Source organism: Ostrinia furnacalis, unplaced genomic scaffold, assembly GCF_004193835.3.
Source record: "Ostrinia furnacalis isolate ACB-3 unplaced genomic scaffold, ASM419383v2 OfSCF6075, whole genome shotgun sequence".
NCBI lineage: Eukaryota > Metazoa > Arthropoda > Insecta > Lepidoptera > Crambidae > Ostrinia > Ostrinia furnacalis.
The window spans coordinates 397,250-410,813 of NW_021136314.1; the positions used below are offsets into that span (position 1 = coordinate 397,250).

Sequence of the window (13,564 nt, forward strand, 5' to 3'; positions counted from 1 at the left end):
TCAATGATATTATAAAAACAAAAGTTCTATAATATCATTGGTAATATATTTTTTCTTCGTATTAATTTTTAGTTTGAAGTGGAGTGCTTTCAGTGGAAAGGCACTGCAATGTACCGCGCGAGAAAATTCAAGGACACATTAATTTTTCTAATGTAGACTACCATAAAGGTAATTTTTAATCTACACTACAACTAAGCTAAATCTTAGATACGTTGGTAAGAGGCGTAGGTATGGCAGGAATTAGAATCTTCCTCTGTCCTCTATTATTTTGAGTACTAACTTGTTAATTTTATTTGCAATATCCATAAGTTCTAAATCCATTTTTATTTGTATCTTGAATTGTAAGCCCGGTCTCAGTTTACAAAAGTGAAATAAAATCTCGAAAGGAAACTCCGTCTACTTTTTCAATAAGTCGAAGTTAAGTCTCGGACTCGTAATTTTCTCAGACATCTAATGAACTAAAGAAAAGTGCAACTATTTCACAATAAAGTTTAGAGTTTTAAACTTTGTTAGTAAGTCTACAGTAGTATTTTTATTGTGGTCATCCGATTCTTAGCAATCTAGGTATGCCAGTTTCCATACCTTGACTAATCAAGTTGAAGTTTCATTACTCAAGGTAAAGCAAATGGTCACTATTTTATAGCTCTGGTACAATCTAGATAATGTAGAGTCATAAATAACTACTATCAAACTGTCAATGAAAACAAATAAGTGCAATGAATAAATGTCATATCAAAGTGAGGCACTTACTTATAATAATAAAATTGAATATAAGTAAAACTCCAATAATGGAAAATTCTATATTCTATAAGAGTGGTCACACCTAGTTAGGTGCGGATTGAAATTTTAATTGTACTTTACAGTTCTTTGAGCTTAATTTTTATTCGATTCTGTATACCTTCAGTATACTTACCTATCCTCATTTTCTATACTAGCTTAAGAATAGAGTTTGACTTAATATGCCCTGAACCTAATAAAATATGAAAAGTTTCTACTTAAGCAGATAATTTGCAGGCTCAAGTTAAAATCTCAGGTATTAATCATTTGGGTATAATAAAGAATCAATAACAAAAAGATTATAAAAATTAAAACTTTAATTAATCAAAACAAATAATTTAGTATTACCTAAAATAAATAATAAATTGTATACATAAGAGACTGCTCCAAGAAGAGACAGTTAGTTAAGTATTTACAAGAATGAATTATTTTAATTAAATGATGTATTTACAGGTAGTCTTAAAGTTAGAATGTACAGACAAATTATGCTTATAATATGTTTGTTTTCAATTATGCTTATAATATGTTTGTTTTCAATAGGTGTTGAAAAACAACCCCGCGCCCGTATTCACAAACATTACTAAGAGGTCTCACAGTGCGCGTGGACGCACAGGGTGACACACGAACCAATTACAGAGCTCTATTCAACACTGTGCGTTCGATTTGCTGCTTCACTTAAGTAAGCATCGTTTGTGATTACAGGTGATATAGTCTTAATACTACGTATCACCTATCTACGGACAAACAAACCAAAAAGTCGCTCAGTGAAAGTTCATTAAAAAGTCTCATACATAATTGTTTTTGTCTGAGGAATTTAGGCTTCCTTTTTTACTTTTGCTCTCAAAAGTGTATACAAATGCTACTTAGTACCTAGTATTGATAGTAATTAGGTGGAGGCCTCAGATTTTAGAGATGATGCTGTGGGTGGAATAATATTTTTAGGTAAATTATGTAGGTACTTTTAGGTACAATCACTGAAAAATACTTATAATAATTGATATAAGTACAAGACAATTTTTCATGATAAAAGTATGACTTAGAAAAGGCTAAAGCTAACTTAATTACCACAATCTTAAAAGATTTTCATCCTTTGAATACTTAAATGTGCGAACGTGCTGCCATTATCACATTTAAGTATTTTAATAAATCTAGATTAGCTAGGTCTTACTTAGTAAGAGAGTCATTGTTGAAGAAACAACCTTTTTGTAGAAAAACTGAAATCGTCTGGTTTTGTCACCGCAATGGAAGCAGTGGTTTACATACTTTTTTCATAATCCTGCTAAGCTGCATAGGTAAGTATGTATAGGCCTAAAGATGCCACCAAAATTTTCGTCGAAAATAAACAAGGAAATTGTTCTTATTTTCCTTAGAAACGAAATTAAACACAGACACTGCGAACCAGATAACCGTCACTTGACGGGGTTATTGAATGTCGTCACTTTAGAATAACCGAACATTTTGAAGATTTATTAATAGCTGAATTACTGGATGAAAAGGTGGGAGAGCTTTTGGGGCTCCACGAGTTTATCACGAGTAGTGGACTGCCCTAAACTGATATTTCTCTATCAATATCTTTATTCTCTCTCTCTACATAGCCTTTAATTTACGTATGCACCATACTCTTCCATCCCGTTTCCATGGTACCCATAGTGTATATCTGCCATCACAGCATCTCGTCCCTTTACGGCGTTATTATTTTTAAACGCGTTAATAATAATCAGCATGAGAGCGAGTTTTCCCACGAAGAGAGACTTCATCAGCATGAACTTGAGCATGCTGAGGAATAGCGGGACTATCGTGGACTGGATGAGGAACGGCATGATGAACATCGGCAGGATTCGCTCCAGGAGCTTCTTCTGCTTCCCTCGACCTGAAATGAGACACAGTTTGAATTACTTAAAGGCTTTAGGGTACCTATTTTGAGTATTTTTTGATGATGTTGAATTAAAATTTATTTTTGGTAAAATCCTGAGGCTGCTTAGGATGACTTTAGGAGGACTTTAGGATGAAAGTTTTAAGGGGATAATGAAAACCACTGGCTCGTTCGATTTAGTTGCCTATATTTTAGACATTGTGATGTATTTTCCTGTAAGGTACCTATGAACACAAAAGATGAAAAGTTATATTTAGGTAAGGAGGTACGATTACTTAGGTATTGCTTTCTATTATCTCGTTTATGTGAGTACAAGTAAGTGCAAGTGTTAAATTAGACTGTGTAGCAGTTAGATAATACGAGTATCTATTAATTTACATAGTGCTCAGGTTTAAGTTAAGAAGTGATTGTGGGTTGAATGAACGCCTTATTAATACGTTCGTGTTTCTTTTTTCTTCAATAAACACTTATTTTATGTGCATAAAGTTATCCTAATAAATCGGCGCAACAGATTTCATTAATATTAAACAGCTACAGCAGGAATCAGACGGGTGATGTGCTAGAATGATTAATCATTGAATTGTATGAGACTTGTAAGAAACTTATACCAACACTTACTTTCCATAGTTAAGGCTGGTTAGTAATTAATTGGAAGCCACAACCAAGAAATTGGTAAAAAACATAATTATTATTATCGAGGTGTGGCGTGGCATACCTACCTAATTACAGAATAATGTGGATTCAAAATCCACAGTTATTTTGGGCTCATACAAGTATTTTCACCACTAGTGCAGCGCCTAAATGCCGTGGACTAGATTTTTTGGCGGCTTAACATAAATAATCTATTTGTGCGGCAATTAAGCCATCAAATAAGTAAAACTTAACCAGTTGAAGAATTCTTGCCCATCTTTGATGTTCGTCTTTATTTGGTAATTTAGAAAATATTATTCTTCACGTGACGTCATTAGTATGCCGCATGGGTAGCTACGTGTATGATAGTATCGTTGCCGCCAGTACGCATTCTGCTCACTACCTATAGCCGGTCGTTGATCTGGTTATCAGTGCACGCAATTTCTCCACTTTCCCAAGTGGCAAATAAAACAAAAAAACATCATTAGCAGCGGGGGCGCGCGCGCCGATTTTTGTCTTGGGAATTTTTAAATTCAGATCACATAACGGGTGATCTGAATATACGAGCTATCGAAAAGTAGGTTATAATAATTGCATGCTACAGCATAATTATTTTGTTTTAATTGATCTTTTTTATACCCGCCGTGTTCCATTACTGAGAAATTTTAAGTAGGTAATGCTGGTATAAAATGCCTCAGTGAAACCTACTTACCTACTGAAATACTCAATACCTAATAGTTTACTTACGGTTAAAAAGTAACCGTACTTACATACCTATAATGTGCTGTGTAATACAATGACTTTAAGGAAAACCTATTTATTTATTAACTTTTGCTGACTGAGGCTTATGAGTGAATCCCTCACGTTCTTAAAATTATTGTTAAAGTATTTAAAATTTTACATGTAGATTGTAGGTATGTTGCCGGAGCTTTATAACTCCTGAAAGTTAGGGANCTGACATTTCGGATTTTTCCCGTAATCTGGGTCGTATATCCGATCAAACGTCATTTTTATTTTTTTTCTGCCATGACTTCTTCTGTCTGTCCTTAACTTTAAAGTCACCCATGTCGCGAAAATTTGTTTTCCCCATAACTTTCAGTGTTGCCAGACTTTTTTCATAAAAATGGTGAAATGTCATTCGGGTCCCCAAACGTCACCAAACAGCATACCAAATTTTTGGAATTTTTGGAAATTTCCATTTTCTACTATTCGGGGCCGTGGTGGAAAATTTTCTTCCAAAATGGTAGTTTTTTCCTGTTCATGGCAACACTCGAGAAACAGACCAACAATCGCCCGGAACATTGTACCCTACTCCGGTGTCGCCATCTGCCGGAAAATTGCTACCAAAGTTTGGGAATTTTTTGATCGCAACAAAATGGCCGACGGCTCAGCCGCCATCTTGTTTTTTGATAATCTGTAAATGAGGCCTTAAAGCAGACTATACAACGCCTTAATAACTAAAAGAAGTTTAAAAAAAAATGGCGCATCTTGGAGTGACACCTCCCCAAAAACACCCCTGAAAACGCGTTTTCAATCCAAGATGGCGGCGCGGCCATTTTGTTTTTCCATTTTTTTCTCACATTTTTGAACACACCTTGGCAACCCTAACAAACCACCAAAAAAGAAAAAAATCAGGACCAAAAACAAAAAAGTTGCTGTTTCAAAAAGTTCCGCCATATTGTTTTTTGGTTCAAAAAATATAATAAAGCTGGCAGTCGAAAAATCTAGTTTAAAACAAACACTAACAATTTTACCCCTCTCCCCTCTAAATACCCTAAAAATACCCCTGATCAGTGAGTGAGTCAGTCAGTGGTAATCGAGCTTTATATATTATAGAAAGTTAGGGATATTTCCCATCGATACAATTTTTAGGAATGTTATTAAATATTAAAATCAATTTAACCTTTAAAAATTTAAGAGTAAGGAAGAATGATTATGAATCATGAAAAATTCACTGGATTTTATGGCGGCTGTTTCCTGAAAACCTTTTTCATGTCGGCAGGTAAGTGGTATTATCATTCAAAAAGTCTCAAAATTAATATGAATGATCCTTCTGGACTAAATGAGTTGGAAGATAGCAAATAATAAAGCCTGTAACCCACCTACGACTGTACTCCCGGTGTCCACCTCCAAAGACATCACCGGTCCCGTGCTGTTGCTCTCCTGGGGTATATTGACCCGGACCCCATCAAAAAGTTCGATTTTCTTATCAGGTGCAGGCGCATCTTGCACTGTGGCACTCACACCAGCAACACAGACCACTGCACAGAGGACCCAGAGAGCGTGAGCGCTCATTCTGAAGGTTGTTTTGACTGTGATGCGCCGGCGCCGCCCCACTACGGACTACCGCTAGCCAGGGCCAGGCGGGCTCCGTATCACGACCACGGGCAATTTCGATCCGGATTATGTAGTCGAATATTCTTATGTAATTTAATTATTTAAGAAAGTAGTCGGATAGCTATTTTATTTTTAGAATATAGGTTTATAGTGTGGCTAACTCACAGTATATTTTATCTATTACATATTAAGAGGGTGTGGCTAGGCTCGTTGAGGGTACTTATGCTCCAAAACACTTTGCACGAAATGTCTCTTCTATAATAATAAACGTTAATCTATCTAAGTACACTTGCGAGCAAAAGTATGGAATTACTTACATGAAGTTGTTTCCACGCGATCTTGTGAACTAACGAATTTGTTAGTAACAAAAAAGTGGCACCATTTTAAAGATTAAACTTTTAACTTTAAATTGATACCAAATTCATTTAAATCACACCAGTATTTAAAAAGATGTCCCGGCTGATGTAAAGAAGTAAGGAATAAGACATGTATCAACTGTTTGATACGTCGCGAGTTGCGGCCTATTTACCCCCAAATAAAAGCACGTGTTTTCTGATTTTTGCTTTCATACGTTGATCCTTACACATCTCCGCTTCTTTTGACACTTTACCTGGGATTCTACACCTTCAGAAGCAGCACAAATTGTTGCACTATTGCAAGAAGGGCTCAGCCAGCGGGCTGTCGCACGTCAGCTCCATATATTAAGCCAGTCTTGGGTTTCGAACGTTTTAAGACGCTTTCAGGAAACTGGTGGCTTTATCCCGAGACCAAGTTCTGAACAGCGCCGGTGCACATCGCAGAAGGATGACCGTTTTTTCATGTCTAACTCTAGGGTAGCTTCCCCTACATGTAAAGTGGGGATGAATTTTTTTTCATCTTCTACCTCATCGTGTGGTGTATCGTTGGATAGCTGAAGTGCCAATTTTTGTCCGAGTAGGGCGTCCCCCCCTCTAAAAACTAAACTGTTGGCTTGAAAAATCTGGAAAAATTCATGATAATAGTGCTTTTTATGAACTTTCAAGGAAAACTATAGCGGTTAATAAAGGTTAGTTAGTTCAAGAGTAATAACGTAAATGCGCCTATTACCGCCAGTTTAAGCTGACTTCGGATAAACGTTAGAAAATTAGATATAAGACGTGGTGATAGAAAAGACACTTTAATTTATTTATAACAATGATGAAGTAATCTTTGAATTCAAGTAGTAACAATGAGTATTCAATCACACAATAATTAATAAATAGCAATTTAATCTGAATAAGCAGTTGTTTCTATTACCGACCTATAGACGAGGTGTGTTTCTATTAACGTTTTTTCTGTTTCTATTACCGACCGCTAAGAATATTGCTCTTCAATTGGGTATATTCCAAGAGGCACGGGTTCGATTCCCGCTCATAGGCTCGGGAACCACTTGATTTTTTCAAGTTAAATTTGTTTTGCTTTTAGTTTTAGTTAAATTTGTTTTTTTTTTCAAGTTATTTTTTTTTATTGTTAAAAGAGAAAAGGCACGCTTCTCGAAAATAAATAAATAATCAAGCAGAAATAGTAGAATAATAAATTCCTCAATTATACTTGATTACGCGATACCAGGTCTTCTAGTGAGTAGTGGGGGTCATTATTTAAACTATGTATATTTGAGTTTTTAATAAAAAATAATTTGCATTTAATATTTTATTTTTAATTTGACTTTCGTTTTTGACTGATGTTTTTGATTTTAATTGTGTGTAATTGTGTATTTTAATTTAAACTATGGACAATTGGACAATGTCTATATAATTNAATTAATATTGTTATGCAAAAACATGTTGGTATACTCATTTTAAATGTGTTAAAATCGCTAATTAATAACAAGGTGCACCTTAAGTAGCTGGGAGCGCGTCAGTATGAAAAGTGCGTCCGTTGCGGGCGCGTCCCATTTAATGTGAAATAACTCCGTTTACTGGTTATTTACGAACACAAACTTTAATCGTTTTGATAGTCAATAAACATATCTAGATATTTTTTAAGTAACGTGTTTTCTGGAACCTGTTATTATGTCTTTTATGAAAGAAAGAAAAATAGGGCGGTAATAGGATACAAAATTTGGGGGGCCGTTAATAGGCGCACTTACGTTATTCATTTGACACATGTATTATAAAATTTCTTAACCAGTAAAAATTCCTTAGAAGAAAATATGAAAAGTGACTTTAGATGAAGTATAATTGCTTGATTCTGAAATATATTGTGGTAACGACGGGCAACTACGGAACCCTACACTGCGCGTGGCACGACACGCACTTGGCCAATTTTTTATATTGATTAGATTTTTTACATAGACATTTATTGATTGACTTGAGTAGTTAATCCATTAATCACTCGTCCACGAGGAATCATAAAAATGATTGACAGTAATGGCATTTACATAGTCACCTACCCTTATAACTTATCTACGCCTACGTACGTAATCAATTTCGAATTAGATATTTAGGCACTAAAAAGGTGCTTTTCGTCAATATGACTGGTCGAAGTACTTTCCTTCAGCGGTTAATGCTATAACTGGGAGCAGATTACTAGGCATTATAGATTTATCATTTTATAGAGGTCTTGAACACCTATAAAACTGGTTAGAAACTGCATTTAGAGACTGGATGGCGGCCTCAATCAGCTTAGGATTTCACCCCACTGGCAACATTGATAGACACTCGCTTAGTACAAGGTATTTCTTATACGAGGTTTTAAATATAAATAAGTACTAATAAAGCTTGAAGAAGCTTACCACCAAACCAAGTGTGACGACGACCGCGACCTCTCTGCCAAGAGTGTAGAAAAAGGTGCATAAATTATTGACTGTTATTATTTTTATGAGTTTTATAAGCGCCCAGTTGCCGGAAGAAAAAATATAAAAAATTCAATCCGGCGACTTGGCCTATGGACCTAGCTAAAAGCACTAAAAGTGGGTCAAATCGCTGGAAGACTCCATAATACGAGCCTACTTATAACAAGCTTTTGTTTATTTTTTGTAGCAAATTAAATTGCGTAAAAGTTCTAAATGCCTATGGTGACTTTTATAAGCTTTAATTTTTAAATTATTCCCATATCGTAGAAAAGGGATAATTACGATTCTATTGCCGGTTCGCCCATTCTCAGTTGTTCTTTACTGGATCGTTCTACAAATCTTCTTTCTTCTTCTTTCTTTCTTTTCAGCCAAATGACGTCCACTGCTGGACAAAGGCCTCCCCCAAGGTTTTCCACAATGAACGGTCCTGCGCTGCCCGCATCCAGGCTCTTCCCGCGACCTTTACCAGATCGTCGGTCCACCTAGTAGGAGGCCTGCCCACGCTACGTCTTCCAGCCCGTGGTCGCCACTCGAGAACTTTCCTGCCCCAACGGCCATCGTCTCTACGAGCTATGTGCCCCGCCCACTGCCACTTGATTTTAGCAATTCTGCGAGCTATGTCGGTTACTTTGGTTCTCCTGCGGATCTCCTCATTTCTGATTCGATCACGCAGGGAAACTCCGAGCATAGCCCGCTCCATCGCCCTTTGGGTGACCTTGAGCCTTCTTATGAACAAATCTTAATGGGCATATATTTTCTCGGCAGTTGATTCTTTAACTGTGCATGACGAGAATTACTGCTGTTGTCTTGGAGACAGAGATAAAAGCTTAATTGGTAGTTTAAACCCTTTGTTAGGTTAAAGAGCCCTTTTCAGTGAAATTTGCTGACTTAGTTACGGCTGTCCATTTAGGACACATTTGTTCTGCCTCAGCAATTGATTTAACTCGTGTGAAAATCAAATTATACTTATCCACAATTATTAATTTTATGCTGAATGCTAAGTGAGGTCCTTATTATTGAGGAGGTTGGATTGATGACATTTCTTGGGCATAGGCAGGTACCTACCCTACCCTTTCGATTTCCTTAACTCTGTTTTACATTACTTTTTGCTTTTGTGATTTGCTCTTCTATCTATATTTCACTAAAACGAAAAATGACAATATAGAGCACGATAAGGTTAAAATATTAATACCTACTAAAACCTTTTTATAAGAATTTATTATTATTGAATTAGATTATAAAACTGGCTGCATAATTGTGCATCATATTTGCTCAATAAATAACCCCAAATTGAAAAAGCGCNTGATTCGATCACGCAGGGAAACTCCGAGCATAGCCCGCTCCATCGCCCTTTGGGTGACCTTGAGCCTTCTTATGAACAAATCTTAATGGGCATATATTTTCTCGGCAGTTGATTCTTTAACTGTGCATGACGAGAATTACTGCTGTTGTCTTGGAGACAAAATTTTGAGAGATAAAAGCTTAATTGGTAGTTTAAACCCTTTGTTAAGTAAGTCTTTGTAAGAGCCCTTTTCAGTGAAATTTGCTTCTGACTTTATTATTACCTATGATGGACCAACTCATTTCCATGAAATTAGCCTAGAACTTAGTAGTTACGGCTGTACATTTAGGACACATTTGTTCTGCCTCAGCAATTGACTTAACTCGTGTGAAAATCAAATTATACAGGTACCTACCTACCCTTTCGATTTCCTTAACTCTGTTTTACACTACTTTTTGCTTTTGTGATTTGCTCTTCTATCTATCGCACCCTTAATAATATAGGGGCACAACTCAAAATTTTTGGTTTTTTACTTTTTGTACTAGAGAGGCATATTTTCGTCAGTTCTACAAGATGGCTTTCACAGAAATCGAAAACAATGATCAGATTAAAGAGTTCTACATTTTGTGCCCCTTCCATACTTTCATTTATCTTCCCGCTAGAAGGGCTGAATCAGAGACATGCCGATATTTGTCGAATCCGGCCCCCGCGACTGTGGTCCAATTTGGAGTTGTGCCTTTGTGTGACAAACTTTTAAGTAAGTGTTAGTGAGCTAAGTCTAATTAATTCCATATATTTCTAATAATATGTTATGATTCTTGTGAGTGTGGCACCGATTCAGGCACTATCAACCATATTTTCTTCTCCTGTCCTAGTTTTGACCGCTCTGCTTTCCTTCGGGAACTCTCTTCCTTACACATTCCTTTCCCGTCTTCTATAATGTCTCTCCTTTTCCATAAAGATCCTGTTGTATATAATTGTATAGCCAAGTTTATAACTGTAAATAATATAAAGCTTTGATTTTTGTATAAACGTATGTATATTATATAAATATCTCCTGTATATTCCTCATTTTCCTGATCATTAATTCCTTTCCAAATTCCGAAAGTAGGCATTTTTCCTTTTAATTCCCGTTTCCCCGTTTTTAACTCGACACTGGCAAGAGGCATAGCATAGCCAAAATAAAAAAAAAAATAAAAAAACCCCAAATTGAACAGAGTTTAAGTTTCTAAATAAATAAAATTAATGAATATTACATGGGTACCTACACTGTTGTTATACTATATTTGCACAGCACCATGGTTTTAGGAAATCAATTAATTTGAAATTAGACACCCTCAGTTGTTAAGTAACGCTCAAAACTAACATTTAAGCCCCAGAGGGAATTCAAATTCGAATCCGTACACACGCACACCATTAGGCCTAGTGGCTGTCTAATCTACTCATAATTAATAACAAATGACTGTGATTATTAGCCATTTATTACGATTGCTTATTAGTGGAGAATTTCTTCAGTAACGTTTCAGTGAATGGGCGGATTAAAACTTTTTTTTTTCATAAAATCATTAATTGATTTGATTTTTATGAGCAATTGGATTACTTCCGGGAGAGAAACCGTTAGGTTTAAATTGGAAGTTTAAAAACGAAGTAATGATAAAGATTCACTGGTCAACACATGTTTTGTTTCCTTTCATTTTTTTTTCTGTTATTGGGTATTTCTATGGCCCTGATTATGAAAAAAATGCTGGAAGATCGCCAACAGCTTTATTTTTTAAAATATACAGTTTTATTATTTTGACAAAAAAATACGAAAAATTAACATTGTGTTAATAAAATTTCTATTGAACACTAGCAAGTGATCTTTTATATGATTTCCTTGAATAGGCAAGTTTGAGTAGACCTCGTTGCAAACTCCAGCAATGGCCTGCCATTCATATATGAGCACCACGCCCCTGATAACCTTCTTCCATTGTCAGAAAATTCCAATGAAAACTTTTAACCTGCTCCTCACTAAAATCACCCACATTTTGTGGAAATCGATGTTAATGCGAGTACATGAAGAGTGTTTTTATGCCCATGTTGCACCCTAGCTCTTGCAAATTGGATAGTATGCTCTCAACAATCTCTTTTTGCTTAGGAAATTACTTAAAACCAAAAAAAAAAAAAAATTAAGCTTAGGACTGGACTTCACTCATTGATTTCTTAAAATTACGATCGTTCACCAGTTGCCTAATGTGAGTCCTATCAAAAATTACAAGCTTTAAAGTTTTCTGTGCTTAATCCTGAAAAATTGCATGAAAGAAAATAGTCACTTTTGTCAAGCGCCTTCACAAACTGTTTCAAGATGCCAAGCTTAATATAAAGTGGTGTAAAGGCACGGTGATAAAATTGTTTGTATCAACTTTAGCTGAAGAGCTAAAAGTTGTGTGTGCGGGAAGCTGCACTGGTCAAAATTTTTTTAACCAATGCTATTGTTGGTTACGACTATTCCAGAAACACATGGAACGGGAATTTTTGTGTAGCCCCCTTGTTGGCCTAAAAGATGTTACCTATTCTCAGAACACAAATGACCCATTTGTGGTCTTGATTACTTAATTTCAAATATTTATATTAAAGTGTCGATGTTACGCAGTTTTCGTCAAGTCCGATAGAGGTTTTCGATGTTTTTCAAATATTATTTACCACAAACATAGCAGAAGCAATCTGGATTAAGCACACAACATCTTCATAACGAAGCAATATCGAAAACACCAACAAAATATTTTTTTTGTCCAATTAAATCAAAAATCTAAGTAAAAATATTAAATTCGGGTAGATAGTTATAACTTAAAAACAAAAGCTGTTAGAGAAAAACTGTTACCATATTTAAAAAATATGCGTCAATTTGAGATAGAAACAGAAAAAAAAAATCACAGGAAACAAACAATTGTATTTTTTTTGTTGACCAGTGTTATTTGTTGAAGTTGTTCATGTAGAACGATATCGTGAATTAGAGTTTTTTTTCCTTATGGGAGAGATAAATTGATTTAATTAGATACAAACAGTGTGTAAGAAATTGGTTAATACAAAATATATATAGTTTTGACTAATATTGTCTTATTAATTGTATGGTGTTATCTAGACTTTTTGTAGTTTGTTTAAGAATGCCTATCCAAATCAAGAATTCAGAAACTTGGCTTCTTAAATAATAACCTTAATTAATTCTGAATTAGTATGCTGGACAGCACAATAAATAACAGTGCTGTTATCAATTTTTGATATCCATCACATTATTTCAACTATTTACTCTACACCCTGTGAATAGCAACAATTTATTCACGCGTGGTAAAAAGGACACCTCGCTACCTGGGAGTCCCACTTCGGCTGTTTCTAGAATTTCGAAACTTAAATACTTAACTAATATAAAGTATATTAGGTGCAGTATAATTAAATGATTTGCAGGCAGGAATGCATTCTCTCCGAGGGCTATCATAAGGCTTCCGATAATGTTAAACTGGTTTAAACGTTGCAGGTGCCTTTCGTTCATAAACAACTTTCGTTCTCATTCGCCACACGGTGAAATTTTCCATAATGGCTACAGTGGCACGCGTAACAATGTGCAAAATAGTGTTCTAGTTATTTTTATAATAAACAAAACAACTGCTTATTCTGTATATTATAGAAAGCGGAGAAAATACACTGGTCATCACAAAAATCGACCCTCCCGCGACAAGCACTTTCACACGTATGCATTCCCACTTCCCACAAATGTTGGCACCATTTGAAAGCCTAGTTCTAAAGTTCATTTAAATAAAGGAAAGGTTTTTATACCAAAAATGTGTCTTTAGAAGGATCCTGAGTCACTTTTTCAAAA

The 13,564-nt window shown here is 35.4% G+C and overlaps 1 protein-coding gene across 1 annotated transcript; it reads right to left on the reverse strand.

Moving 5' to 3' along the window:
- Positions 1-1,240: 1,240 nt before the first annotated feature.
- On the reverse strand, positions 1,241-5,608 carry Osi22 (Osiris 22). Its single transcript, XM_028317188.1, has 2 exons — positions 5,383-5,608; positions 1,241-2,647 (listed from the first exon to the last, which is right to left on the reverse strand). The coding sequence occupies exons 1-2, from the start codon at positions 5,573-5,575 to the stop codon at positions 2,376-2,378; spliced, it is 465 nt and encodes a 154-aa protein (XP_028172989.1). The 5' UTR covers positions 5,576-5,608; the 3' UTR covers positions 1,241-2,375.
- Positions 5,609-13,564: the final 7,956 nt, after the last annotated feature.

What these genes read in the sequence shown, in the direction of transcription:
- Osi22 (XM_028317188.1), bottom strand. Translation starts at nt 5,575, where the DNA reads ATGAGCGCTCACGCTCTCTGGGTCCTCTGTGCAGTGGTCTGTGTTGCT. An exon ending in CACCGGGAGTACAGTCGTAG is followed by an intron (nt 2,648 to 5,382) that starts GTGGGTTACAGG and finishes GTCTCATTTCAG; the next exon opens with GTCGAGGGAAGCAGAAGAAG.